This window comes from Phalacrocorax carbo, chromosome 1 (assembly GCF_963921805.1).
Source record: "Phalacrocorax carbo chromosome 1, bPhaCar2.1, whole genome shotgun sequence".
In the NCBI taxonomy this organism is placed as follows: domain Eukaryota; kingdom Metazoa; phylum Chordata; class Aves; order Suliformes; family Phalacrocoracidae; genus Phalacrocorax; species Phalacrocorax carbo.
Genome location: NC_087513.1, coordinates 85,755,427 through 85,783,064, shown reverse-complemented (window position 1 = coordinate 85,783,064; position 27,638 = coordinate 85,755,427). Strand labels below are relative to the sequence as shown.

Genomic DNA, 27,638 nt, shown 5'->3' with positions numbered 1-27,638 from the left:
ATACTCTGTGTGCAGAAGTTAGTAATTATCTCTCTCTCATGGTGACAGAGGCCATAGCCATTGGCCTGGGCAGTCTGACTTCACTGTGCAGATAAGTTGGCCTAGATCTGGCAGAAGGTGCTTGCCCTTTAGCTACTGTCTCATTGTACTGGCCATTTAAGGTAGCTGCCTGGCTAATAAGGGTTTTATCTGTCCTTAGGGTAACGCTCCGGCTCCCCAGCTGCAGTGGATCTGATGGGATCCCCTATCGATCTATCCCTGAGTGGCTGGAATCCATTCGCATGAAGCGCTACATCTCCAACTTTCGTACTGCTGGCCTGGACACCATGGAGTCCATTCTGGAGCTCACTGCTGAGTAAGGGCAGGCTAAGCTCCCACAAGGCACCCCAGGCAATGCTACAAATAGCCGTGTCTGTCCCTGTGCTATCTGAAGAGGCACTGATATTTACCTGGAAGGCTTCTCTCCATCCTTCTCTACATAGTTAAGTGGAAGCGGACTGGCTTCTTTCCCTAAAAGGGAAGAATCAGCTCAGAAGAACTAGGATCTGTGAAAACTGTGCTAATAATTCCCTAACTGTCCATGCTTGAGGCTCTTCAGGGGCCTGAGCTGCTCTGAACTCACACCAGACACAAATAGCAAGGGGAAACAATAGGTAGCAGACAGCTCTCTAACCTGACCCCCTCCCCACCCTTGAAGGACTTTATAGGAGAATTTTCTTGCCTTGAACTCCAGGTGGGCTAGTGATATTCCTCCTGCATCAGCCAGGCACTGTTCTGTCATAGAGCAAAGTCCTGGGCTCCATAGAAAGACTCGGGTCAGATGCTTTACCAACACAGGCATGTTCTGTTGTAGGGTTGGGGTTGTATAGCCAGTTCCAGAGCAGTTACATAAAACAAATGAGCAGGCACAGTGCAGGGACAGACCTGCTAAGGGCTTGAGACATGGCCCATATCACAAGCTGATGTGGCCACAGTCCTGATTTAATGGGAGCATAGGCCTAGTCACAAGGTGGAAGAAGCTAGTTGACTGGGTGGGCAGAGGTAGCCAGGGAAGGGCAGGAACATCTAGAAGTTTCTTCCCTCTAGAGGAGGGTGGGTGTAGTAGGTGGCACTGAGGGAAAGGAAGCTTTCTGAACTAATGCTTGGTAATTGTTTCTGCCCCTACCCACATCCCAGTCCCCAAGGAACAAGAACAGCAACTAATTTTTTCTTTTCTTTTCATGTTTCCTTTAGGGACTTGAAACAGATGGGAGTGTCACTTCCAGGCCACCAGAAGAGGATCCTGTGTAGCATCCAAGGCTTTAAGGAGTGATCAGTCGTTGGTCTCTTAAGCTTGTCAAATGCCCATTCTTACCAGATATCACTTGGAATCGTTCCTATGGCAATTGTTTCCAAATGAGTGACTGGGACAAGCAAAACAAACCAGAACTGAAAAGGCTCATGAGGCAACACCACCTGCTCTCATTTCTGTTCCCCCTTGCCTTAGCTCTGCAGCAGCCATCAATAGGTTTCAGAGCACTGGTCTTAGAAACTGTTGTCATCCCTGTCTTCTGTAGTCCATTCTGTGCAGCACTAAGTAATCACTGTTGTCCGCATACTGGAGTTTCAGACACTCAGTATTTCACATGGAAACATAAGGATATGTACAAAGCAGGCTGGGGACGGTTGATAATGTTTTAAGATTGGAGATGAGATTTCAGATAGATTAGGACCTTCAGGGAACATGCACAAGGACACAGATATGTAGAGATCCCGGCATACATCCCTTCTCATTTCAGCAGCCTTCTGACTTCCTTATATTACAAGAGGAACAAACTATTCAGTCTTTCACAAGACTGCTGGTAAGGGATATATTTTTTAAAATTCAGCTATTCTTGCCTTAAACACCAGCTCATGGTGTACTTCTTTCTCTGGAGAAGTTGCAAGTAGCAGCACACCCGGTTGTAACTTGTGTGATCATGTAATCTCAGCATGTTGCTGTTTTGCACATGCACACATCAGTGGGGAGACTTACCTCTCTCCAACCTGCTTAATACCTTTACTTGTGCCATGGGCACAAAACCCTCTAGATAACCATTTTTCTCTGCCCCTTTTTAAAAGAGAGAATAGTCTTGTTTGGCTGGATAGGGTATTTGTAACAGAAAATTGTGTAGGTGGTCTGTCTTATTCCTTCTCTGTGGAGGAAATATTATTTATCAGAGCTCAAGACAATTATAGACTGTAAATAATATTTTGTAAATAAACCTGTAGCAGAGCAGGCTGTGTTGGAGTTCTTTGGCTTATTTCAAATATGATTAGGACCTTTACTGTAGCATATATTATAAGTTCTAGCAAGGTCCTTACATACATGTTTAGTTGTTTCAGCCAATGGCCTTTGTCCATTTAATTGCAGTTTCAATGTGGAAATGCAGATGCATTAGGATTAAAGACTACATATGCAGCTGGTCACTTCAGACTTTTTTCTCTAAACCCATTTACAGCTGTATCCATCCATTAGCCAAGTCCATCTTTACTCCTAAACCATGAGAAGCATTAGAAGCTACTGCTGTAGTTTGATGAAATACATATAAGTAGTACCACCTTCTGCAGAATAGGCTGTCCTGTTCTGTGGGAGTGGGGGGGCAGGAAGTCTCACGCTGATAATCCTGACTTTATTCTACCTGGGAAGAGTAGCCACCTCAAGATTTATTTTTCAGTGCTTAATTCTAGGTAGGTGAAGAAGGTCAGTGTTAGCCATTCAGCAGTCAGTTACTTGCTGTAGATGGCTATCAGTGTTTCCATAATTGTATAATGCTCAAAATTCTTAAGGCTATGAATTAGCACTCCTGCTCCTGGGAAGGTCTTGCTTAACCATAAATGACAGAAGGGTTAAGAAGCAGAGATCTAAATAACTGCAACTTAAAGCAAGAAGGCTGGTTTCTAGTCAACATCAGAAGCAGCAGAGTGTACAAAAGGAACCATAGTATACATGCACCTCGGCTACTCAGGTCACTGCAACTGTAGTAAGAGATATGGCTGACAAGATAAGCTCTTACTGTGAGTCTTTTTAGTGTATCAGTAAATTCAATCTTAGTAATAGGTGTCTTTAATGTGAAGTATAGATAATAAAGTTGCTACATGGCAGAGAGCCCGTCTAGAAGATAAGCCCTGGTGAGGCTGTCACAAGATTATGAGCTTGTGTCATACATACGTAAACTTTAGCCTATCCTTGCAGATGGTAGAAAACTGGGAGTGATTGACACATCAGGCAGTTGTGCTGCCATTCAGAGGGACCTTAATGGATAGGAGAGATGGGAAGAGAGGAGACTCATTAAGGTGAACAAAGGGAAAGGCAGAGCCCTGCAACTGGGAATAGCTCCATGCACCAGTATGTGCTGGGTGCTGACTGGCTGGAAAGCAGATTTGCAGGAATGGACTTGCAGGTCATAGTGATCAGCAAGTAGCGCTTGGGCCAGTAATGTGCCCTTGTAGCAAAGGAGGCCAACAGTATTTAGGTTGCATTAGCAAATGCATCGCCAGTAGCTGGAGGGAGCCGATTCTTCTCTATTCAGCATTGGTCAGAGATCTGAAGCATTGTGTCCAATTTTGGGCTCCCCAGCATGAAGGACATGGACTTACTGGAGCAAGTCCAGTGAAAGGCCACTATGATTTTGAAGGGATTAGAGTATCTGACGTATGAGGAGAGGCTGAGACAGCTGGGACTGTTCAGGCTTGAGATGAGAAGGTTTGGGTGTGTGTATAAACACCTGATGGGAAGGAGTGAAGAAGAGGGAACCAGATTCTCTTCAGTGGTAGCCAGTGAAAGGAGAAGCAGCAGTGGGAACACATCAAAATATAATATAATAAAATCCCTTTGAAGGTAAGAAAAAACTTACTGTGACAGTTGTTAAACGCTGGAACTGGCTACCCAGGGAGGTTGTGGAGTTCTAGTCCTTGGAGGTATTAAAAACTGATGGGGTACATTCCTGAGTAACCTGCTCTGGTTGGCCCTGCTCTGAGCAGGGAGGTCCCTTCCAGCTTCAGTTGTGATGATGTGCGCTGAATCAGCTGTCCTGATAGAAGAAGCTGCTCAGTTCCATGTCCTCAGGTACAGACAGTAGCAAGCCTGAGCACGTATTCCCAACAGGCACTCATGCACACAAAATATACATGTATATAGTAGATGCATGTATACACACACACTGTACATGACTGGCCTGAGGCAGAAAGCACAGCAGTCATGCAAGCACAGCACAAACAGCCTGATCAGGATGAACCTGTTAGCAGGAAATATATATATATACTATGGATCCCTCTGGTGTCTTAAGACTGGCTGTCTGGTAGTTGGCTGCATGATCTGGAGCCTCAGCTGGTCTGTTACTGGCACCAGGACATGAGACCTTCAGCCCCACTCCAGTGGAGGGCACTCAGACGCCCTTGTGCATGCACACACACACACAAGGGAGCCCTCCAGTAGTTAGCTTTAAGCATTGGCTCTACCCAGCAGCTGGCCACAGGATTTCCTGGTCTCACAGTCACCTCACACACAGATGCAAACTGTTCTCTGGTAGCTGGTCTAGGCTTATCAGTAGCTGACTTCTAGACCAAAGACTAGTTGGCTTGGACCTCCTGGGAGCTCCAACAGCCAGCTCTCAGCCTGGTCTTTCCAGCATCTGGCCAGATTTGCAGCAATGCTAACTCATGGATCTCAAGCCTCTTACCCTACCCACTCACCAGCTACTCTGACTTGATTTTTGCTAGTGATTACGTATAGACATACACACCCATATAATATGCAAACACTCAGGTATTTCCAGTTGCTGGCACTTAGACCTCCACATGCACTGAACAGAATCCCTTCACACAGGAAAACAAAAATAAAATAAAGAAAAAAAAAAAAGAGATTAGTAAGGAGACAGGACAGACTGCACTGACACACAGGGCATGGCCAGACAAGTGTACTGTGTACATGCAGCCAGCCCCTTTTCCCCCATTTTCCCATGCTGCTTCCCCTCCTTGATCACTCCCTTCTCCTGCCTTTGATCCTCCACCTACACATCCCATAACAAGTGCAGTCCCCAACTGCTCTTTCCCTGCACCCCAAGGCTCTCAGAGGGACTACCCTACTCTTAATGAGCAAGATGATCCAGGGAGCCCTTTCCATTGACTCTGTTGGACAGGTTTCATACCCAGACACCAGGGCCCTCTGATTGCTCTGGGAAGAGGTAGGTTAAAGTGCTTCTCCCCCCACCCTCATTATTTCTCTCCTCTGTGCTCCTTGGTGTTTGTGGGCATAAGCTTTTAATCACATAATCTAGAAACAATCACTGAAAACAATGCCTACAAACCAGAAAGAACTCAGATAAGAAAAAGAAAGCAAATGTACCATTTGTTTCTTCTTTGCTCATCCTATAGGAAAGCTCAAAGCATTTACTGGATCAATTTGCAAAGAGTCAGTCATTAATTTCCCCAAAACTGGCAAGAGAGCAAGAGTAGCGTTCGTGCCTTTGAAGTGTGGAATCATTGATGCTTACCACAAACAGGAGTTTCACCTGCAGTGACCAAGACAGTGCCCTGCTTAAAACTGTAAACATCGAGCACAAATACCTCCTGAGTAGCGATAGTTAAGGCAAAGCAAGCAAATTGACCACTTTATTCCAGTCTGATGCAAGTGGATTTTAATAACTTGCCTCCCAGTCATACCATTAAGGAGACTACAATCTTGCTGTGCTGCAATGCAGTCTTCCACTGCTTTAAATGAGGGCTACTCTTCAGTCACAGGCAAGTAGAAAACTAGACAGTTTGAAAAGCAGACCAAGAGGTGGAGAAAGAAAGGCTATTTTCAGATCCATAATCTCTGGAGACTAGGTGGAATAGCAACTACACATACATTCTCCACTGCTTAAGACAGCAATTCTCATAGGTAGTTGAACAGATACAGCAGACATGTTAATGGAAAAACCCCACATTTTATTGAATGCAGACAGTGGTTGGACAGTGTACTAATTCAAAAAATCTTTGTTCAGTTTGAGACTTTCTAGTCCAGGAAATGGGGCTCAGTGCACTAACACTTAAAGCCAGACAGTACATTGCAATTACACTGCACCTTTCACTGGCAGCAGTGGAAGAATCCCTACTGGACAGGGGGATGTTCCTGAGTCTGCTGAATCCTCATCCACACACAAAGACACCTCCTCACTATGTGCTTATGCTGCCCATCTTTATGACAGTCTTTATTTGTAAACATGCATTCTTTGGACTGCTTTGCTACTCTGGTGCCCAGCCTGGCTTTCCAGAACCCACACTGGGAAATGAATAATTCTGGGGAGGGGAAAAAAGATTAAAATAAAAAAGTTTCCAAACTCAGGAACAGAGTAGGATTCCAAACATTGCCAGTTTAATCTGGCTAAGGAAAAAAAGCGACAAGACAGTTAGCCAGTAAAATCCATTAGAGACAGAAAAGCTATAGTAGGTTAGCTTTTTCCAGCAACAATAACCGAGATTCCCAATATGTCCTACCTAACCCACTCTAACTCAGGGCGAGGAAGGAGGCAGAGGAAGACATCCTGATAATGATGTGGCACAAGGAAAAAAGACAGAAAAAAAAAAAAAATCAAAGACAGAAGTGGTGCCAAGATGGAGGCTTCCACCTTCTAAGGTCAAATTATTGTTCTTGGCTCTACAGAACAGAAGAATGCTCAGCCCTTCCAAGCCCTGCCACCCAGTCGTTCTCGCTACTTCCACCAGGTGGTGGTGAAGGTCTCATCTTTCTCCTCCAGAGTCATAAGGGAACAGAGATTTTGCATTGGCCGCTGTGGCCAGGAAGTGGCGACAGAAGTCGTCCTTTCTTGGTGGGTGTGCAGAGTGAAGTCTAGGAGCAGTGAGTCCTACATGAGTAAAGAACTGTGCTGGCATAGTCTCCGTTGGTAGCAATCTGCCTTGTCAGGCAGAAGGAGAGGACAATGGTAGGGAGGGAGAGAATATTGAGTGCAGGGGTCTCAAGGGTATGCCCACTCCAAGCTCCTCAGCGTGCCGTTTTGGCACGAACAGTGTGACACTTCATACACAGCACGTGCCCATCCAGTGGAAAGCACCCATTCTCATCTGCTTCAATGGACAAGGGCTTCCCACAGTCCTAAACAGGGAAAGAAAAGAGGGAGGGAGTTCAGTGACAGCCAACAGCAGGGCAAATGCATTGAAGCATACAAAAAATGCCTCACTGGATCAGGATAATGGCTCACAGCCCACTGCTCTGTCTCTGATGGTGCTAACAGGAGATACTATTTTGAGGGAAGAGCAAGACCCTCTGTGATCCCAGCATGTTCCTCCAGTATACACAGCTGCTGTATTACAGCCCTGCCCAAGTCCTTGTTCATGGACCAGTGGTCCGTGAATACCTAGTCTTTTTCTCAACCTGCTTCAAAATGCTCCAGGTTAATTCAAAACAATCTTAGTGTTTGGTCAGCATAGACAACAAAAGGTGCCCGGTCGCTGGTGATGGGAATGGGAAAGATGGGAGGAGCGGGGTCACCAGGCTTACCTCACACTTGTAACATTTCATGTGGAAATTTTTCTCCAATGCCACCACACGCACTGTCTCATCCTTTCCAGGCTCTGGCATGATAGGCTCGCTACAGACTGAGCAGCGTGGCGCATACTTCCTGCAACCCACAAAAATATGGAGGCCATGACCACCATAGTGGCATTCAGTGTAGGTTTCTCACTGATGTATAATAGTATTAGTAGCAGATGAATAATAAATCAAAGAAATTTAGGTGGGAAAAGACCTTAATTGCTACAAAGAACATTGCTGATTCATTTTTAACTTCATGTCCAACAGATCACATGGGCAACCCAACCCCACCTTGCAGCAAAATTAAACAGGCATGAGGGAATCTGCCTTCTTTCAGACACCACATACACATGCTCTGTTCTCTCCCTACCTGTGGTAGTCATCCACACAGTGAGGCTGGTTGGCCTGGTCCACAATAAAAGAGACACCCTCAAGAGCAGTATGGCACATCACGCAGGTGAAGCACTGGGGATGGTATGAGTTACCAGTGGCCTTCAGCATCCGGTCTGTGATGGTCTGTTTGCAGACACTGCACTTTTCCAAGGTGCCCTGAGCCCAAAGGGAACAAGTAGGACATATTAATCCAATCCATCACCCCTGGGAGGCTACACCAGAGACATGCAAGGTGGAAGGAGGAAGGCAAAGCAAGAGAGCAGCAACCACAGCAAGCTCAGATCTCTCCAGCAGCTTTCATCCCAGTGACTCACAGCATAGCAGTCCTCACAGAAGGGCTTCTCATCCACATTGTAGAACTGCTGCCCCTGCAGCTGCTTCTCACATTTGAAGCAGGTGAAGCATTCCACATGGAAAAGGCAGTCCAGGGCCCTCACAGCTGGCTGGGTTCGTGATAGGGGCTTCCGGCAGAAGCCACAGAGCTCTGTCAGTGGAAGAAGAAAGGGATTAGGGGAGAGGAAAACCCACCACAGCCTTTATCCTACTGCTGTCCACTGAAAGAACGCACCAGAAGTAGCAGCCTCTGCTGGGGGCGGACACTCCATATCCTTCATTAGTTTCTGGGTCAACTTCTCCAGCTCTTCGACCTCCTTCATGGTGAGAGAGGAATTTCCCCTAGGCTGATCTGCACTGGAGCCTGCGGGTCTATGCTGCAGGAAGAGGAAACATTCAATCCCAAAGGACACATATAGACAGACTCCCTCCCACCCTGTCTCTAATGAACTTACTTCTCTCACCTTTACTTCTCCTCTCTGTCTCCCTCTAGGGAACAATCTGCCATCCACTGTGCTTGCTTCTTTCAACCTTTACAGGAAGTCCCATCCCTCTCCACCACTGTCTCTAGTTACATCTCTCTTTCAGATGGGTAACGGCTTCCCCTAGCCCGGGACAGACCCTCCCTCCTCCTCTTCCAGCTTTAGTCCTAGTGATGCTGCGCCTATCCAGAGGTAGTGATCCCATGGTTCTATCCCTTACCGTGTCTTTTGCAGCAGCAGGTTGTTCTGTGGGATGTGGCTTCTCCTGCACTTGGGGTCTTTCCCTCTGCTGCGCATAGGTAAAATTGGGAGGTTGTGGACGAGAGGAGGGACCTGAAGGTGAAGGGGCTGTGAACTGTGTCTGAAGGGAGGTAGGATATCTTGTAGAGTTTGAGGGAGCCATAGGAACACTGGGACCCGATCTGGACCCAGACTTAGGAGAGCCAGCAACAGGGGGTGGGGTGAATTTACGGGTAGTCTGAGGAGCAGGGAGAGAGGGGGGTGGAGGGACTGGTGCTACAGGATCCTTGTGTTGCTGTGGGGCTGCCCATGGGGTTGGGGCAGGGGTCAAATCCACTCCAGGGGGCTTGAAAGCTAAGCTTCCACTTGGCTTTGGAGTGAACTTGGAAGGAAAGGAATGAGGAGTATCTCTGGGTGCAGATGGTATTTCCACATGGGCTTTTGGGGTCAATGGCTTCTCCAAAGAACCTGTAGATTTCACAGATATCTGTAAAGGGAAGCAACAGAGAGAACCAGGCAGTTATCAGCAAGGTGGAAAAGAAAATACGCTGTCTATAGCAGTCAGCAGCTACCCCAGACCCACAATGCTGAGTTCCCACAATGTTACGTATTTAGCAGTCCTGACAAGTTGCAAGATCTATTCTTTCTGGTCCTTCACATACACTTTCTCACTATGGTTTATCCAGACATGTTAATCTTCAGTACCGCCCTTCTCACTACCTCTGTTCAGCAAACCAGTCATCTCTCCTTCCACCTGTGACATTCTGGAGAGCTCACCCGGGATTTGAAGGGGTCATTCTTCTCCATGTCATCCATCATTACAGACAGTGAGTCAATCTCAAGATCAATGCTGCTCATCTTGCCACGTACCTATACCACCATCCATGAAGAAAGAGGGAGCAGAGAACATTACAGGAATAGCCAGAGAACCAGGTGTATCCCCTTACAATAGCAGATTTTGACACTTTGGACTGGGGTACAGATCCACTCCTTGCTTTGAGTGGATAGCAAGTTGGCGTGGATGAATAGGGCACAATCTCCAAGGTCTACAAACAGTGGGAAAATGCACAGCCCAAGGAAACTCACAGACAGATTTAGGTGGGAAAAGACATCTGGAGGTCTCTAGTCCAACACCCTGCTCACAGTAGGGCTAACTCCCAAGCTAGACCAGGTTGTTCAGGGCCTTGTCCAGGTGATTCCTGAACATGCCCAGAGATGCAGATTACACAGCACCTATGCCAGTGTTGAGTCACTCTTGGAGGGAAACAGCTTTTTCTTCTGTCCGACAGTAATTTGCCTTGCTGAAACCTGTGTCCATTGTCTCTTATTGTGCCCCAGTAAGAAGAATCTGTCTTCTCTCCAGCCCTCCTTTAGGTATTGCAGACTGCTTTAGATCTCTGCCTTGGCCTTCTCTTCTGCAGGCTGAGCAAACCTAGCTCTCGCATCACATGCACTGACCCCTGGTGATCACTATAACCCTTTGCTGAACTGCATCTATTTCAGTATTCCTCTGGGGTTACTGAATTGGGGAGTCCAACTCGAAACAGTCCTCCAAGATGCAGCCTCACTAGCACTGAAGAGACACAAATAATCACTGTCCTTCTCCTGCTGACTACACTCTCATGAATGCAGCCCAGCACGTGGTTGGCCTTTGTTGCTGGCTCACATTCAACTCACTGTCCACCAGAAACCCCAAGTCTTTTGTCTGCTGAGCTGTAGCCTGGCCAGTTGACCCTAACCTATGTTGGTCCACGGGGTGGCAGCATTTTCTGCTTTCTGAGGTCTCAGGGCTTCCTGCTGCTGAGTTCAGAGAGTAACAAGAAGCTGTCCCAACTCACAAAGCATCACAAGAAACTATACTTCCCTTGACCTCACTCACCTGTGGGGCAGGCACCTTGCTCACAGGTCCTTCGTCAAACAATGGTGGAGGAGGAGGAGAAGGAAAGACTTCTTCTGGGGCTGGTGGAAAAGGCTCTTCAAAAGGTGGTGGGGGTGGGGGAAAAGCACAGTTTGAGGAGAAACTTGCTTCCTCTCCAGGTGGGGGAGGAGGTGGAAGTGGCAGCTCTATGGGGAAGAATGAGAATAAAAGCATGTAAGGATCATTTCTTACTCTTAGCCAGTACAAACTCCAAGGAGGGTCTTGAAGGTATTACAGCAAGTAGTTCCCCAGTACCCAGGGGACCCCAGCACCCATCAATGACAGCTGAACTCCACAGGCTGGCTTTCACCTTGTCCAAAGCTTTTTGCCATCATATAAAACTTTCCTCAGTAGCTACTGTAATTAGTCACTGGGAACAGTTATTGCATAATTGGGAAACATGTCTTACTATGCCCTTTTCCCCACTCCTTCTCTCATTCTTTAGTCCCTAGCACATGCTTCTCTCGCCATTAATTGGCTCAGATCGCTGAATACAGAGCAGCATTAGAAGGAATGCCAGCAGACAACCCAGGATCCTGAAGAGCCTACATTATTACAGGAAAATAAGCTGGCACCTCACAGCTTGCTAGCAAGCACTACAATAAACAAGTAGGGGGGGTAAAAAAGGCAAGTCAGACCAACTATCTCTTATGCATATGAGGAATCTCTGAAATGGCTTTCTTTTTCTGGGAAACGAAAACTGCTTTCTTTTTTGAGGCTAAAATTTCCCCATACCCGATACAGATTAGGACACGAGAAATTTTCTAGAACCCTTATAAAGCAGGCTGAAAAGCACCAGAGTGCCTCAATTTCCTAGAGTAAAACCCCATTGCTTCCACCTATTCATATTTGCCAAAGATGTGGAACAGACAAAAGGAGACATTTTCTACTACAATGCAGTCAAATAAATGAGAATCCTTCTCCCTTCACCGTGTATGGGAGATGTTATCCTCTTGTCATCCAAACAGCAAAGAACACTGAAGACAAGGAGACTTAACTTCCACATCTCTTCTTCTGGACACCCACCTGTCTTCCTGCCTAGCCCCACCCAGCAGTAGGGTGAAAGACCACATTTTTCACTCCTACTACTCCATGTGCTACTTCACAGCAGTAATCGAATTGTGTCATCATTATATCCAGCTGTTGTTGACAGACTTTATAAGGACCTCTCATCTGTAACCTAAGGGAGATGATACTTCCCTTTCAGAAAATAAAGGTGAAATCTTATTAGCCAGTGGAATGCATAAACTGCACTGGTATGCAGCACCTCTTTCAAGACTTCTTGTACCACATTAATTCCCTCCTCAAGCAGAATTTCTATTAGACTAGTATTTTTTCTTTGAAACTACAGTTTGGGATCAAGTTTGTATATGCTTGCTTTTTGATTTACTGAAATGATAAAGAATATTACAGAAACAAAGCCCTGTCACATTGTTTCAGATGCATTGAAGCCTGCTTTATGAATTATTCATACAAACAAAAAAGCTCCCCACAAGGTTACTATATTGGATTTGTAGAATAATCAATACTAAATATAACATTCCTACAGCAATACTAACTTAGCCATCCTGTCATTTAAGACAAAGAGACCAATTGCTATGGCTTTATGTTACACTACGATTTGTTTGGGGACTGTATAGGAAAGGGAGAGAAGGTTTGAAGAGATGCATCAGAGAAGGATCTAATCAGATGCATTTCTCTCATGACTGAGTTTTGGTGTTCATCTGTACTTCAGAAGTCTTACTAGCAGCCCTCACCCAATGGTTACACAGCATCTTAAGCCTAATGGTTCTTTTGCTAATCTTTCTGTCAAGTTATTTCCTCCATAATAAGCTTTATAAGGGGGGTAAAAGTGGAGCAAACAACACCCAATCCTCCACTTACACAGTGTATCGAGAAAGAATTTTTAACATACATCTGTCTATTTTTGTACTTCAGGTAATGTTATTTGTGTCAGTCCGAGACCTTCTGACAGACGTATCCCAATCCACACAACTATAACAGAAAATTGTAACAGGCACAAGATTCCGGCCAACAATGTGTTAGAAAAAGGTCACCAGAGTTAACTGGTACAATTCTAGCAGACAGAAGCACCAACATGCCGAGGGCCTTGTGACTTGAGAAATGGAAAAAATGGCTTAATAATTTCTTTCCTCTGAGCATAGGACCAGACTTTCTACCATCAGGTCAGCTGCCCACTAATTTAGCACGCTAACCTAGAAAACAGTGTTGCACAGTCTATGCTAGACAGTGAAAGGAAAGGAGTTTAAAACAGAAGCTAGAATTATCTGAACACGTGTCCTGACTGAGGTACACCCTTATAGAGTCTTGGCGTAATATGCAGCATCAAACATTAGCAAGAGGTCCCTAGGGAAATTTCCAGTGGCCCCATGCTGATCAATTCCAACTAGGGAGCCACACAACCAGGAACGTTCTGCTCCTTAGAGGACACAAATCCAACCAACCAAAAACAAAACAAAAAACCACCCCATCACCACAGGAAATAAAATTTAAAAAAAAAAAAAAAAAAAAAAAGAGAAAACCACACTAAAGCAAGTCACTCTACACAGGAAAACACACCCAACCCAAACCACTAGGAAAAAGTATAAAACTCTACAAGCCATACAAACTCTAAGTCTCACTTCCTGTTTCTTCCACCATTTTTTAACGCAATTATTTCTTTCTCCCCATCTCCAGCAGCAAAGATGGCAATTGCAGAGTCCACAAAAACGATCTCCACAGTCAGAAGCTACCAAGTTGAGCTGAGATGAAGCAACAAGAACTGCATGATTCATCACCATCACGGTCAACTTCCCTGCAACATACTTGCTCTCAGACATGCTGGCCAGAAACTGACTGCAGTTACACAATCACGCATTCAGGGAATACTATGAAAAATCCATTGCATTCCTCCAGCATCAGTGCCATGCAGGATTGCCTTCCTGTCTCCTTTCCTAACAGAGTTAAAACAATAATAAAGGGATCTCAAAATATGTAGTATTTCATTCTGGAACCTGCCAGCCTCTACAGCAAAAGTATCCTTCACTTATAGCAGTTATGGCCTTGTTCTCATGCAAGCACCCATTACAGATGTCCCACCCCGAGAATTTAGAAATGCGTATTCACATTTGACACACCAGCCCTCACCTACCGTCTGCCAACAGGGACATAGATGCTGATGGAATCTCCCCCACCTTCCCCATCTGAGCACGCTGGGCTCCAGCTCCAGGAGGCGGGGGCAGTGACGACTCTGACACACCCCCAGCCTTGAAGGGGTTCACCTTGGGTTTAGGGGCGACCACAGGTGCAAACTTCTTCTGCGGGTTGTAGAAGGAAGGGGTAGAAATGTTGATACTGACTGTGGATGTCATGCGGGTCCCTGGGGCACCTGGGGAGGCCATCTTCTCAGCACCTGACAGGACAGAAGAGGGAGGAAACCTGTATGAAGTCAGCCTTGGGCCAGAGTGGAAATTAATCGAGAGAAACATGTGAAACAGAGGGATACAGGAGTTTAAGTCCGGCCAGCAGCTGAGGTGCCCGAGTAGAGCACAGAGCACTTCCAGAATCAGCACAGGAAAAAGGAGGAACAGAAAATGCAGGCAGCTCAAATATGCACGCTTCACCATCTCAACTCAGTATGGCATTAATTGCCAAGGGGTTCCTGCCACAGAGAAAACCCAGCTCTCTGCTGCACGAGAACCCTGAATGCACGAACGCTGGAGAGGACACCAGAACGAGCATTATCCACTGAGCACACCCAGCTCCACAGACACTATGGAGGATGCCCCCCCATACATACTTTCCCAGAACTGGAATTAGCATTTCCTCTCCCCAACTTACCCGATAATGCTAGCCAGTTCCTCCTGACCTCGGCCTATGACAGCCCCAGTAATGTCCAGCTTCACTCCCTCAAACCTGGCACATCCCCTGCATCTCCCATCCTTTACCTCCAGAACCCTGCATGCCAGAGGAGCGCAGGGCAGCTGCTGCAGAGGCAGAACAAGAGGGCGGGTGCGGAGCTCCCAGGTGTCACATAGCCGGGCGGAGCCCGCTGCTCTCCAGATCTCGCCTCCGCTTTCTCTCCTTCCTGTCCCCGGCGAGGGTGACAGCGGCTCCCGCCGCCCCCCGCCGCTGCGCCGGCGCCCGCTCCGCCCCCGCCAGGAAGCGCTCCTCGGACGCCCCCCGCCGCCCCTTCGGGCTGCCAGGGGAGCTGTCAGCACCGCTGCAGCTCAGCCGGGGCTCCCGTCCTCCGGGCAGTGCAGCCGCGGTCCTGCCCTGCGCAAGGACAGCCTGTGGCGTGGGAGGGGGGCAAGCACCCCGCTTGCAGCACGCGGGCATACGAACCCTCTCTCTCCCCTCACTCCTTTCCACCACCAGACTCGAACAGCCCCGCCAAGACGGCTGTTTCAGGAACGCAGGTATCATGAGAGCTGCATTTCTAGGACTCCCTCAGTCCTGCAATCCAGGCCAGAAATCTTGTCTGTGCTAGAAACCTCCATGAAGCCAGATGCTTTGTTGCGAAGCCTGGCATGCCTGTAGACCTCCTAACACCCCAGCACAAGAGTGTTTCTGCCAGCACAGGGGCTCTGTGCCAGCATTTCAAGTTGGCATGTTCAAATCAGTGCCCTTCCACACTGCCGGCCTCTCTCACATGGACAATAACAGCTGCTGGAACAGACAGCCCTGGTGCCACAAACATCCGCCCACCACTAATTCACCCATAACTGCTGATAAGACCCACGTGCCCCTTTCTAAGCGCTCCCACGATTCAGTGCAGTATGGCACGACATAGTAAGCTGTAACAGGTTCTCTAGGTCACAAGCGTGTGACAACATAGACAAACGTTAAGTCCATTCTGCTGCATTTTTTGTTCCCTTGGTGCAGGGCTGATGAGTTGCATGTACTTTGTCAAACTCTTCTGGGCTTTTCAGAATGAAGAAGAGGTTGCAACAGTATGTGGCAGCCAAAAAAGCTGTGCTGAGCATCTCCCACATGATCCAGCATGCAAAAAGGCCAAGGCAGAAGAGTAATTAGCAAGGTCTGTCCTCAATCCCTCAGACTTCTAGGGGTCAACAGACTTGCAAGTCAGAAGGGACTGATGAACTCCCTCCAGTCTGCAGCTTCCCACTGTGCTACAGAAGCTATTAAAAAGACCTCCAGCCTTCTCTAGAGATTTCTGCTTTGTGCTCCACTGTTTCACTATGATGTAATGAACCACTTGGTAGTAGTTTTACCAGAATTGACAGCATTATAAGCAGAACACCAGTGACAACATCACTTGTGATCATGATCATTACCAGAGTTACTCAACACAGAGGCAGTCTTAGGACATCAGCTGCTTCACAAAAAAGTGCTGGCTTTGCTACCAGCAGCTTCCATCTCCCTTAACCCAAAGCATCCCATTTCCCAGTATGCTATGTCACACTTAAGGCCCTTCCTGCTCAGAGCTGTCTCTGTCCAGCAGCTGCCCCTGCTCATCCTCACTTCTGTGTATCAGTCCACACCCACACAGACCAAACAGGCTGAGAAAGGCTGGCCTTGCAGAGAGTCACCCCCCCAGCCCTGCAGCATTGCCAATACCATCTAAGCCTTACCAGAAATATGAAGCCTATGCGAGTCCTGTGGCGCTGTTTGTAAAAGCTATTGGAGAGGGAGTGTCACACCAGCAGACCTAATCTCAAATCCTTCTCGACCTCACATTTTTCCTGAGGGAAGAGATTTTTCTGCCTGCTGTAACAGCATTTAAGATGACTCAAGTGGAGCTATGAAGAAAGATGGCCCCAAAGGACACAGTCAGGATACTTAGTTGCCTCATGCATTGTTTCCCTCTAACAGAGAGCAAGAAGCAGGACAGAACCAAACGATGCCTCCCTCAGCAGCAGGATCACCTCCCAGAAGGTCCCGTGGTGGGTCTGCCACCTCTTATGCACCAAGACAGCTTTCAGTTCTTTGACCCCAAGACATCCCTTTCAGAATCTCAGCTCCTTTCCTGGGGTAGCAAAAGGAGGAGGAACCTGAGGAAGCAGAGAGCTGAGTATATTTCACCTCTCCTGGTACAAAGCAGTCTGTCTCCAGATTCAAGGGAGCCCCCGTAAAAGCTAGCCCAGCACTGTGGTCTGACACACCACATCTGCACTTCCCCTATTTGCCAACATCCCCCCAATTGAGAGGAGTCAGAAGGAGAACTACAGCAAAAATACAGAATATGAGGTGAACAGATGAAACAGAACTAGGAGTTATGCCTATTTTCATCCTCTCATACAGACTAATTCCAGAAAGTTCTCCCAGCCCGGCCCGAAGTTACAAAGCTTCGAAGAGAGCAAAGTCCCATCAGCTATGCAAGGTAGAGCCTTAAAACAACCGAGCTGGGGGAGGGGGGCATTCAGAGCTACAAACTTCTCCCACATATGCCGGGCTTGCCTCCTCCTTCCTGTGCGGGAGGGGGTGGGGGAGAAAAACTCCAAAAAGCTATGCAAAAGTATTTAAAACGTAAGGAAGTTCTACGACTTTGCAAGACTTGCGTCTTCACTTTCTCAGGGTACTCCCAGAGAGACAGAAACTCATAAATTAAACAAATTTCAGGCACAAAGAGTCCCAGATTCCTCTCTCTCAAGCACATCTGGAAAAAGGCTCCATAGGTGTCTCACTCATCCGTACGCACACAAAAGAGAGCTTGTCCCAAGTAAAATCAGCCAGCACCCCCTCCTTCTTCCCCACTGCTGGAACTACACAGGAGCGTTTAGCTGCCTCCATTCCACCGTGAGGGAAGAAAATTCACCAGATTCACACACACGCCAACCCCTCTTCGGCCAAAGGGCAAAAAAACCCAGGAGCCACAACCGTAAGTCCACCAGAAAGAGACCGAGGCTTTGTACGAGGCGAGCAACTCTCCCCCCGGGAGCGGCAGGAAACCCACAACCCCCGGCACAGGCGCACACCCCTCCTCGCTCAGCGCCAGCCCCGGCGCTGCAGGCAAAAAGCGTTGTCGCTAAGCCAAAAAGAAGAGACTCACCTCTGGGGACAGGGCTCGGGAGAGCGGGGAAATGCCGCCCCTGGGGCTGGCGATCGCGGGGCTGGGGCTGGCCTCCTGTGCCCCGGCAAGCCCGCCCGCCGGCCGGGAAAGGCAGCAGTAACGAAAGGTGGGGGAGCTGCTGAGCCCTAAGCGCTTCCTACGAACTCGCGAAAAAAGCCTCGCCCAGGCAAAGTTGTTTGACCATAAAAGGAGAGAGGCTGCGCGAACAGCTGAGCTCACTCGCTGGGGAATGTGGCAATGAGGTAAGGGAGGAAGGCGCGCGCCGCCGGGGGACGGGGCGCGCTGGGGCGGCGGGGCCCTGGGCTGGTGTCGTGTGCGCGCCCCCTCTGGCTTTGCGGGGAGGGCAAAGGGGGCGGGGGGAGGGGGTCGCTTCTCTACCTGCCCGCGGTCACGAAGCAGGAAGCGTGTGCTGAGGTTGTCCCCCAGCCCCCTCCTATCGCCTTGGCGGGGCCTCGCAGCGTGGCCCCTCGCCCGGTCCGGCCCCCTTGGGCGCTCGTTGCTTCCCGCTCCCGCAGAGACCAGCTCTTGCCATCTCCCTCAACTCCAGAGCTGCCCTCAGCCCATGATTTCACTTCTAGTCGCTGAGCTGGACGTTAGGAAGAAATTCAGCGGCTCTGGTGAGTCAGGGTCTCTGCTGGCCTCATCCTCGCACGAACTAGCTGTGAGAGCATCTGACTCGCGCTCCCTTGTCTTCCGGAAACTAAACCAAACATCAGATGACTCTACCGTGCAGAAAGTGAGTTGTTCTCCTTGTACTGACTGCAAGGCAAACACTAAACTGTTTTGTATCAAACACTACCCTCTTTAGCCACTTGAACTGCTTTGTTGGTTTGCTTGTGCTGCACATGGGTGTTATTTTTATCCCAGTGCTGACTCGGGGTTCAGACTAGGGACAGCCTGACCCGGCACAATGGAACATGTAATTTTCAACCCCAATCTTACCTTCTTCTCCTTGCTTCTAAGCCTCTTAGGGAAAGGGGATACCAATAAAGGCAGAATTCCTGTGCTTTGTGCAATCATTGTACTTGGGAATTTGGCCTTAATATTGGGGTTAATATCCCTACTGTTGTAGGGATATTATCCAGGGAATTTACTGTATTTGGCAATGCTCAGGAAATCTGGGGCTTGTCTGCTCCTAAGACTTGCCTATCAACATAGGTACCTTTTAGTACTAGTAACTTACTCACAGGTGGGCAAGTAAGATGCAAACACCACCAGTTAGACTCCCAGTGTGCACAGTTGCAAAACATTCACATTAGAGCTATGCAAAGAGGTTCATCAAGGTTTAAGAAATCCAGTATAAACAAATCTTTAATTTTACAAGAAGGTTTGTACAAAGAGGTAACATCTCTTATTTAACCAGCTGATACAGTTGGAAAAACTGGGCCCTCTGCGAGGTTTTTCCATTTTCACGTACGATGTGAAAATGTCACCCATAGCAATGTGTAGCACTGAGCATCCCACTACTGACATAGCTGCCACTGATGAACTATTGATCTGATTGATCCATAGCTGTGAATTGCTTAGGATATGTTGCTCTTCTATGGGTGCTAAATAATCCCAAAGTTACTGCTGCTTCTGTAGGCATAGCATTAGCCCCGTTACCTCCCTTGACTAATGCACGACGTAGTTATATAGGAAGGTATCTCTGTGCTGGGTCTTCTAACACTGTTGCTTTTCTAGTGCAGACAATCTTTTTCCCTCTTGTACAGGTAGAGATGTTGGTGCAGAGCTAAGAAGATTTCACTGTGGAATCACTAACCAAATTCTGGAATATCACAGCACACCTTACAGTGAGCCTGACCTCAGAGTACTTTGCCACTGTTCCCTGGGCTAGCCCTGATTCCAGAGAAAACAAAGAATGTCTCAGACTGAGATTTAAAAAGTGCTGAGAGAATATGAAAAAAATCTGCTCTCTCATACTTCCTGGTCACATCCCCATAAATTCAGATGCTTGCATGTTTGTCTCACCAATATGGTGATGTTAAAAGTTCGCGAAGGCAGATCAAACAAAGTGGGAATATAAAAAGCAGACCCTCTTAGATATTTTGGATTAACTCCTCATTTCAGGAAACACATATGAAACAGAGAAGTGTTTAGCAAGTTGGACATGTGAAAGCTAGAATTCTCAAACCAAAATACATCAGAATACATGGGGGAAACTTTAATCTGATTTCATACTTGACATATAATGGATTTAAAGTTTGTGCTTTTGTAACTGGCGATGACAATGAACTAACTTCCCTGTGTTAGTTCTGATTCCTCTGGAAAGAAAATAAGAATCTCCTTATGCTAGCAACCTTCCTTTATGCAACTCTTTGCTTGGAAAAGCAGACCTTTTTCTGCTGCAAATTGAAATTAGCACCTTGAGGTGTACACAGCTGTAGTCAATCTCAGTAGCTGAAGCAAAACATTAGTCCTGAATAGGCGTTTAGCTATCTGTGTACAGAGATGGATCAGCACATATACTCAGCTTATTGTGCCAGATGACACATGTTTGACCTTGCCATTTCTGGAATTAGCAGCAGTCCTCTGCATAAATCATTTTGGCTGTCCCATGCCATGAAAAAATCTGGTATCTTGGAGTATATTGAGTGTGAATGCTATTCTGCACCATGGGTGAAATGACAGCTGACTACAAAGCAGATGTTGGAGGGATTTGGAAAATGCAGTTCTAGCTGGGTTTCTTTAAGAGTAGTGTCAGGAAGCAAGCCTGGCTGTCAAATCAAAGCTTAGAAATGCTTAGAGTTCAAGGAACCCACCTCAGAGAGACTAAGTTTTCATGGAGACAGATGTAAAGAATCTTCACTGGTAATTCAGCTGTGTAATGCAATGAGTAAATAAGGAACAATGTGATACAGAAGTGATGTGGCGAATTCATGCACTGCACTGAGATGAGGTGTATGCTAGCAGTGGTTAAGTGCCTATAAAATGAAAATAAAAATAGATGTAAGAGAAGACAAAAGTCCTTGAATGCAAAAGGAAGGATTATTTGCCGGGATGCTAACAGGGCATTAAACTTGTCAGGCAGAAAATCTTACCTATATTTGAGAGGGTTCAGGTAGTTGCAGATGGGAATCTTTGTGTTAACAATGGGTTTAAGGTCAGAGGAAAGCAATCTGGATGCTGGATAGGATGATTTAGTTGTGTTAAAATTGTAAAACATCTGCATCTCTAATTTTTCCCTGAAATTCCCCTGCTCTAGATGTACCTGCTCAAGCAGGGGGGGTTGGACAAGATGATCTCTAGAGGTCCCTTCCAACCCCTACCATTCTGTGATTTCCATCCATATCAGCAGATCAGTTAGTGCCATTTTATCTCAGCATAAGTTAGTTAATAATTAGTGATACTGCATAGAAGTCCATGGTTTTCCTAACCGATGAAAGGTTCTGAGTCATACCTGTGTTGCATCTGTGATACTTCTTTAATGATATAACCTCTGTGTAGTCCAACCACATTCTATTGATTAATGCTAAGCTGCATTAATAAGCTACATTAATTATGCTACTCATAAGCTTACCCTGTGCTGTATTAAATGCTGTGTCTGGGCCTACTGGAAGAGTTGGGAATATATAATGGGTCCACTTTGGTCCTCTGGCAAAGAGATACAGATGAGGTTAGGCCTGTACTGTCCAGGGTAGGGCCACCTGCAGCAAATTGTCTTTATCTGTACAGACCAATGAATGTAATGCACCCTGGAAGGGCTCTCCTAGGAATTGCTGTGCTCTGTGCTACGTCAGACATAAATTGACACCTGCCATGGCTTCTGCTCCCACTCTTTGTGGATGCCGTGATGTATGCAGAGCTGTCTTTCTCCTGACCAAAAGGCAGCTTCAAGTTGGAATGCCTCATTCCCATTGTAGGATGTGTGTTGACAGCTGGTTGCCAAACACAGTACTGGGGACAGCAGAGCCTCCAGCCCTTATGAGCTTCGTCATCCTCCTGGATCTGTGAAACTGGCATGCAGTCAGGAATGCTATTTGCAAAGGTCATGAATTCTCTTGGAGAAGTCCCTGAACAACCAACTACCCAGGACAGGTAACTAGTGTGTCTCTGCTGCTTGCTTTCAAAACTGAGCCTGCTGTGCAAAGCACACTTCAGTAGTGTCCCTCCCCAGAAGGGGAGCTGTTTAGCAGCTACAGGGAACCTCATCAGTCTCTGAAAAGTGTCATTGCAAGTCTTCAAATACCATTATGAATGTATTCCACGATACACATGCATATGCACATACTTCAGAAGGCCATTCTAGCCATACGCATACAATTAGATTGCCCTGACTAGAACACTAGAATAGACCATAAGCTGTAAACAAACAAAAAAAAAAATCCCAAACCTTGCTGTGCCAGGAAATGCTTTTTAGCAAGGCAATTCAGCGACATACAAATAAGAGGGAGCAAAGTGTCTCTGTGGTATGACCATGGTTATGACAGTGTGTCACAGGCCATCAGAGTGGCCAGGCAGCCAGGGGAGCAGGGGCTTGGGGTGTTACCTGTCCAGTGAAGAAGCTCCATTTCAAGCAGGGCTGGCAGGTCTTTCCTAGATAGAGCCATGGTAGGGGCTCCTGGGCAGGAGATGTAGGTCTCAGATGAGTTACCAGCCTCACTGCTGTTTCCTTGTCTCCTGCCACCAAGATTTCCTGCTGAGCTGCTGCCTCTGTCTGCTTCTCAGCAGTGTGGCTAGCCTGCAGCTCCATGGCTCCTGGGGCTTGCTCGCTGGCAGGCTTCCTCCCCCTCACTGCTTTCCCGCACCTCCTGCTCACTGCTGCTGGGCTCTGTGCCTGAGGGATGAGGGAAGCAAGCAGGCTGTCCTGGTGGATATCTCTTCCCCCAGGTGGAGTATGAGCTGTTCTGCAACTCTGGAAAACTCTGAGCAGTCAGCTGAGCCTGGCAAAGGCAGTGGGATGCAGCTGAAGCACAGATGGGTGGTTGGGGCATGCCCGTGTATGTGGCTGAGTATGGATGGCCATCAGAGCCCATTCGGCTTGGAAAGCAGCCATTTCCTCAACCATATGTCCCACCCCTTGCCACCAGCAAGGCAAGCGGTGACATATTTGGCTGTTCTGTGCAAATATTGCTTCAGAACTGACTGTCAAAGAAACAGATCTTTCAGCCTGCTAATTAAAAGATTTCCTATGTGTGGTGCAAGCTCTTTCCACCCCTAAGTACCATGCTTTTGTGGTAGAAACCTCCTTTCTTTGTTATGTAATGTAGTCTTGTAAGCATGGCACAAACAAGCCATGCTCCTTCCTGTAAATAAGCATAATCAAATAGATGTATATACTCAACAGAGCTGGGGGCATATCTTGTTGTGTCCTGGGGGATTTTGGCAAAAAGTTCCAGGACTAATTTGAGTGTGTATATGTGTCAGGGGGAGGGTGTTGTGTCCTTGGAAAAGAGTTCTTCCTTCTATATCCTCCCTGTGACAAAGCTAAGAGGCAAAAAGCAGGTTCTCAGCAGCTTTGGTCTCATACTGAGCCCCCTCCTACATCTTAAGAGAAGCTCTGTGATGGCTTCCCAGAGAAGTATCTAGCGCAGCTGCTCAGTACTGGAGGGACACAGATGCTGAGCCACGCTCCCAGTAACATTAACCTGGGACAGGATCCTGGTCACTCCGGTCCCCATGTGGCCCCTTTCTACCCCAGTGCTATTTTTTTGCATAAGAAGTGAGATAGCCAAATTAGCAGGGGCAGGCTTTGCAGACTGCTAATTCTCTATTTTGTGGTGTGCCTGTAAAGATGTGCAATGCATATGCCAGGGCATGTTGGACTTGCAAGTATATTAGGAATACATAATAAGATTGTTCTGGTCAGGAAGAATAAAGCCTGCTATAGTCCACACCTGCATTATCTATAGGGTGTGGATCCTGAAACAAACTACCCTCTCTTCTGAGCCTCACAAAGCCAAATAATTGGTTAACTCCAGGCTGGAGTCCTGCAAAACCTGGCACGTACACTGTGGTTGTTCAAGGAACCAAGGCCCTACAGCAAAGCAACAAACAAACCAAGTATGCATATGGTCCAACAGTCTGCTTGAAAAAATATTTGGCCAAATGTTATCTACAAGCTGCACAGTAAAACACAATGTAAGTACAGCTTTAAGAGGTGTAGCCCCTCAAGCCCTTGCTTTCTAAAAGCAAGGGTTGTGGAGCTATATTAAGTTTTCTGCAGTTCCTAGGTTTAGTACATGTAGCTACTGGTATGTTTGCTAGTTTAACTTACTGCCAGTATGAATAAGAGGATGATTACAGACTAGACAAAAATCTTTGACGGTTTCATGGAGTTGTCAGGATAATTAGCAGGGCCTTGCAGCAGAGCCACTGTCCTTTCAGTGGCAGCTAGGGGTCTGTGACAAGTGACAACTTACGGGAGAGAGCTGGTTTTCAAGCTGAGTATGATTTTCAGTAGGTTGAAAATGTAAGGGTGTGACAGGCCTTAGTGAAGAGTTGTGCTAAATTCATTCTATACCTAGCAATGTGATCGAGTACTGTGTGAAAGCCACTGACTGTGGAGAATGGGGTAGTAGCAGTTACAGACCACCATTGCCAGAGCTTTATAGTGATACTGAGAGATCAGTGGCCACAGCTATTATTAAAAATGCAGGAGAGGTCCTCAGAAAGTGGATCTTGTATTACCAAGTCACTGACAATTTGCACATTGGGTTCTCCAGAGGTATGCTGGGATGACAGAGGCATAGCCTAAATTCTGGATCAGTTGATTACCACAACTTTATGCCAATGCAAAGGGCTTTTCCTGTATTAACTGTGAACAATCGCTGCCTGTCAGTAGTACATGCTTGGGCAACAGCTCAAGATGTTGCATTAAAGAACTTGGCTGTGGATGTACATTTCTGGAGATGCACTTCCTTCAACCAAGGCATTCTCCAGTTGCCTTGATGAAGGCCAGTACGATGTCTCCTGGGTACTTGGGAAACCTCCTGACCCTTGGCTCCCATGGCTCATGAAAAAAGTTACTTGGAACCTTTACCCTTACCCAAAACACTTAGTTTTCATGTAAACAACTTTAGGCATGCATTTGGCCAGTTGAAATCCCAGTGAAGATCATCTGTGTTCAGGCTTCATATGGAAATATACTTCTTGCCTGCGATTCCTGAGTCCCAAGTGATGTCTGTGACAGTGCTGGCTAAAAGTTGGGAGCAGCAGGTAGTTAAAGATGCCTGGAAACTAAGCCAACCATCAGGCTGCTAATGAAAATAGGGTGGGTCAGGTTATGAAGAAAACCCTATCAAACCATTTTCTGCAGAGTGACTGATGGTTACAGAGACAGTGTTAGACTTGCTGCTGCCAAAAGAAATAAATGGGATATTTACAAAGCTATTTCTCTAGATCAGTGTTGCTTTTTCTGGGCCTCCCACCAACAGCTTTCTTCCCAGCACCTTGGTACACAGCATGCAATGTCATGAAAAGAATTGCTGTGTCCTACCAGCAGTAATCCTTTTGCTTCCTGTTTGTTTGGCCTTTATGGCGACAGTCTCCAAAACTGTGTCCTCCCAAAGCCGTCATCAAGCCTCTATCTTAAGGATATAAAACAAAAATGAGACTGATAACAAAGAAAGGATATGTTTGTATTGCAAACATGTTTTTGAAGTAAAACAGAAAAGATTGTGGATTTGTGGAAGGGTGTGGTAAATTTAAAACAGTGCAAGAGCCACATATTACATCCAAACAATGCACAGGCAGGCAGCGTATGGTGACATAACCACAGCATCCCTGAAAGGGAAAGGGCCGCCTTAGTCAGTTCCAGATGTCCACTTGCTTTGGGACTCACCAGACAGCCCGCATTTCTCCAATGCTGTAAAATGGTTCCAATTTTCTCCTGATCCAAGACAGAGGAAGTCTGCATAGAGGTCCAAATACTGCTTTTATCCATTCCCTCTGTCGTGGTTTAGCCGGCAGCTCAGCCCCACACAGTCGCTCGCTCACTGCCCCACCGGTAGATGGGGGAGAGAATCAGAAGGGTAACGCTCGTGGGTTGGGATAAGAACAGTTTAATAATTAAAATTAAAAGAAACAACAATAGAAATGCAATGTAAAGGAGAACAACGAGAGGCGCAAAGCCCCGGGGGAGGGGGGAAGGGAGGGGAGAGGGGGAACGAACTGCCGAAACGAACCGCGCCTGCCGACCTGACACCGCGCCGCCTCCGCGCTGCCACTGCCCCCCCTCAATATACTGGTCATGGTGTCACATGGTACGGAATGAACCTGCCATTGGCCAGTCGGGGTCAGCCGCCCCCACCATGGCCCTGCCCCTCCCACTCCCCCCGCCACGCGGCAGAGCGCGGGAAGCTGGAAAGGTAGCCGACCCCCACAGTGAGGAGAATTAACCCCTTCTCAGCCAAAACCAGCACACCCTCCTAAGTTTCAAAAGGAGGCATTCCACAGGGGCTAGACTATATGCTGCAAATGAGTTGTCTTGAGGAATGGGACAGAGAAGGGTACAGGTCAGTACTGAGAGGAATGCTTTGAAGAATACGGATGAAGGTCTGGTCTGGTTGATGCTGTTCATTGCCTTTAACTCCTCAAGACTTGATATCACTGCAGACAGATATCAGCCCTTGGGTGCCAAAAGCCTACATTCGACTTAATGACCTTAGCTTATGATTAAGATTAAAGGGACACTAAACCATAGACTCTTTTTGACTCTTCCATGCCCGATATTCTCAGGCTCTGGCTTGGTTTTGAGGCTGGAATGACCTGCCTTATTAGACTAAGAATTAATTTTGTCTTTCAGCTTACACTGATGAGGAGCCTACGGTACTGCATCCAATCTGCTTTGCTCTCTTACCAGATTATACCAGAGTCCTAGAGTCTCCATTTGTGTTTGCTCTTGACTCAAAAATTGTTCTCTGAATCCCTGCACCTCCAAGCAAGGAATGGAATTTCAAGTTATGGTTGGTGCTCTGTGCCTGAAAAATTCCGCTCTCCTAAACATACCAATTATTTATCTGATTTGAGAGGCCATGAGACAAGAACTCTTCTCATCTACAATTGTTCCAACTCTTTTTTCCAGCTCACAGTAAACTGAGGAAGAAGTAGTAAATATGGAAGTATGGCGAATGTTCTCTTACCTACTGCAGATTAAAACCAGCCTTGTGGAGACAGAAAGGAAGAGCAACCTTCTGTAAAAGCAGAGAAAAGTTAAGAGCTCCCAAAATGCAGAAGACATGCTCTTGCATTAACTGCACCTTATGTTTCAGGGCCTTACTGTATAAGACTGGGCCTAACTACACGTGAGAGTGCAAGATGTGGGAAACTTTTTGAAACATCATGATGGCTAATCATATGGAAAAAAACCTCATATATTGAATCAATGTATGACTTGATTCCATTTAAAATTGCTTTTCTGTCAAAAATGTGGACAGAACAGGGTTGGCTGAAGATTAAAGGTGCTAGGTAAGGACAAGCCACTGCCCATCAGGTTGGACAAGGGCTTTGAGCAACCTAGTGAAAGATCAGTCCCTGCCCATGGCAGGGGGGTCCTGGACTGGGTGAGCTTTAAAGGTTCCTTCCAACCCAAACAATTATATGAAAGAGTACTTGCAAGCATTAAAAACACTAGTGATTCATGGCAGGGTTACTCAACTGCAGTTGCTGGCCAGTCACAAACTTAGCCAGGCTTAAGAGAAAACAGCAGTCATCTACCAGCACAAAGGCAACAATGGTGTTAAGGCC

General features: G+C 46.9%; 2 protein-coding genes and 1 long non-coding RNA gene across 5 annotated transcripts in view; 2 read left to right on the top strand and 1 right to left on the bottom strand.

The window, feature by feature from the left end:
• Positions 1–2,257, top strand: part of EPHA1 (EPH receptor A1) — a 33,819-nt gene extending 31,562 nt beyond the window's left edge. For both annotated transcript variants that reach the window (XM_064464265.1, XM_064464257.1), the window contains 2 exons: positions 200–355; positions 1,234–2,257. In XM_064464265.1, the coding sequence (XP_064320335.1) occupies positions 200–355; positions 1,234–1,312 (235 nt within the window). In that variant the 3' untranslated portion in view covers positions 1,313–2,257. The remainder of the gene's footprint in view (positions 1–199; positions 356–1,233) is intronic.
• Positions 2,258–5,928: 3,671 nt separating this feature from the next.
• Positions 5,929–18,059, bottom strand: ZYX (zyxin). The gene is made up of 10 exons (XM_064464165.1): positions 17,931–18,059; positions 14,070–14,330; positions 10,880–11,064; positions 9,778–9,870; positions 8,981–9,487; positions 8,514–8,655; positions 8,260–8,429; positions 7,923–8,101; positions 7,520–7,640; positions 5,929–7,114 (listed from the first exon to the last, which is right to left on the bottom strand). Exons 2-10 carry the CDS (start codon positions 14,317–14,319, stop codon positions 7,004–7,006), a joined length of 1,758 nt encoding a protein of 585 aa, XP_064320235.1. The 5' UTR covers positions 14,320–14,330; positions 17,931–18,059; the 3' UTR covers positions 5,929–7,003.
• A 55-nt stretch (positions 18,060–18,114) lies between these two features.
• Positions 18,115–26,778, top strand: LOC135315512 (uncharacterized). 2 transcript variants are annotated; one of them, XR_010374999.1, is made up of 4 exons: positions 18,115–18,193; positions 18,530–18,687; positions 21,815–21,989; positions 26,698–26,778. It is a non-coding gene; the product is annotated as an uncharacterized LOC135315512 (long non-coding RNA). The 2 variants fall into 2 exon arrangements; XR_010374998.1 differs by lacking the exon at positions 18,115–18,193 and having other exon boundaries at positions 18,262–18,687.
• Positions 26,779–27,638: the final 860 nt, after the last annotated feature.

Excerpts from the sequence above, each read along its gene's own strand:
- ZYX (XM_064464165.1), bottom strand. The coding sequence starts at position 14,319 with ATGGCCTCCCCAGGTGCCCCAGGGACCCGCATGACATCCACAGTCAGT. Across the intron at positions 9,871-10,879 it reads GCAAGGTGCCTGCCCCACAG|GTACGTGGCAAGATGAGCAG; the intron begins GTGAGTGAGGTC and ends ATGGTGGTATAG. Across the intron at positions 7,641-7,922 it reads TGTGTGGATGACTACCACAG|GAAGTATGCGCCACGCTGCT; the intron begins GTAGGGAGAGAA and ends TGTGGGTTGCAG.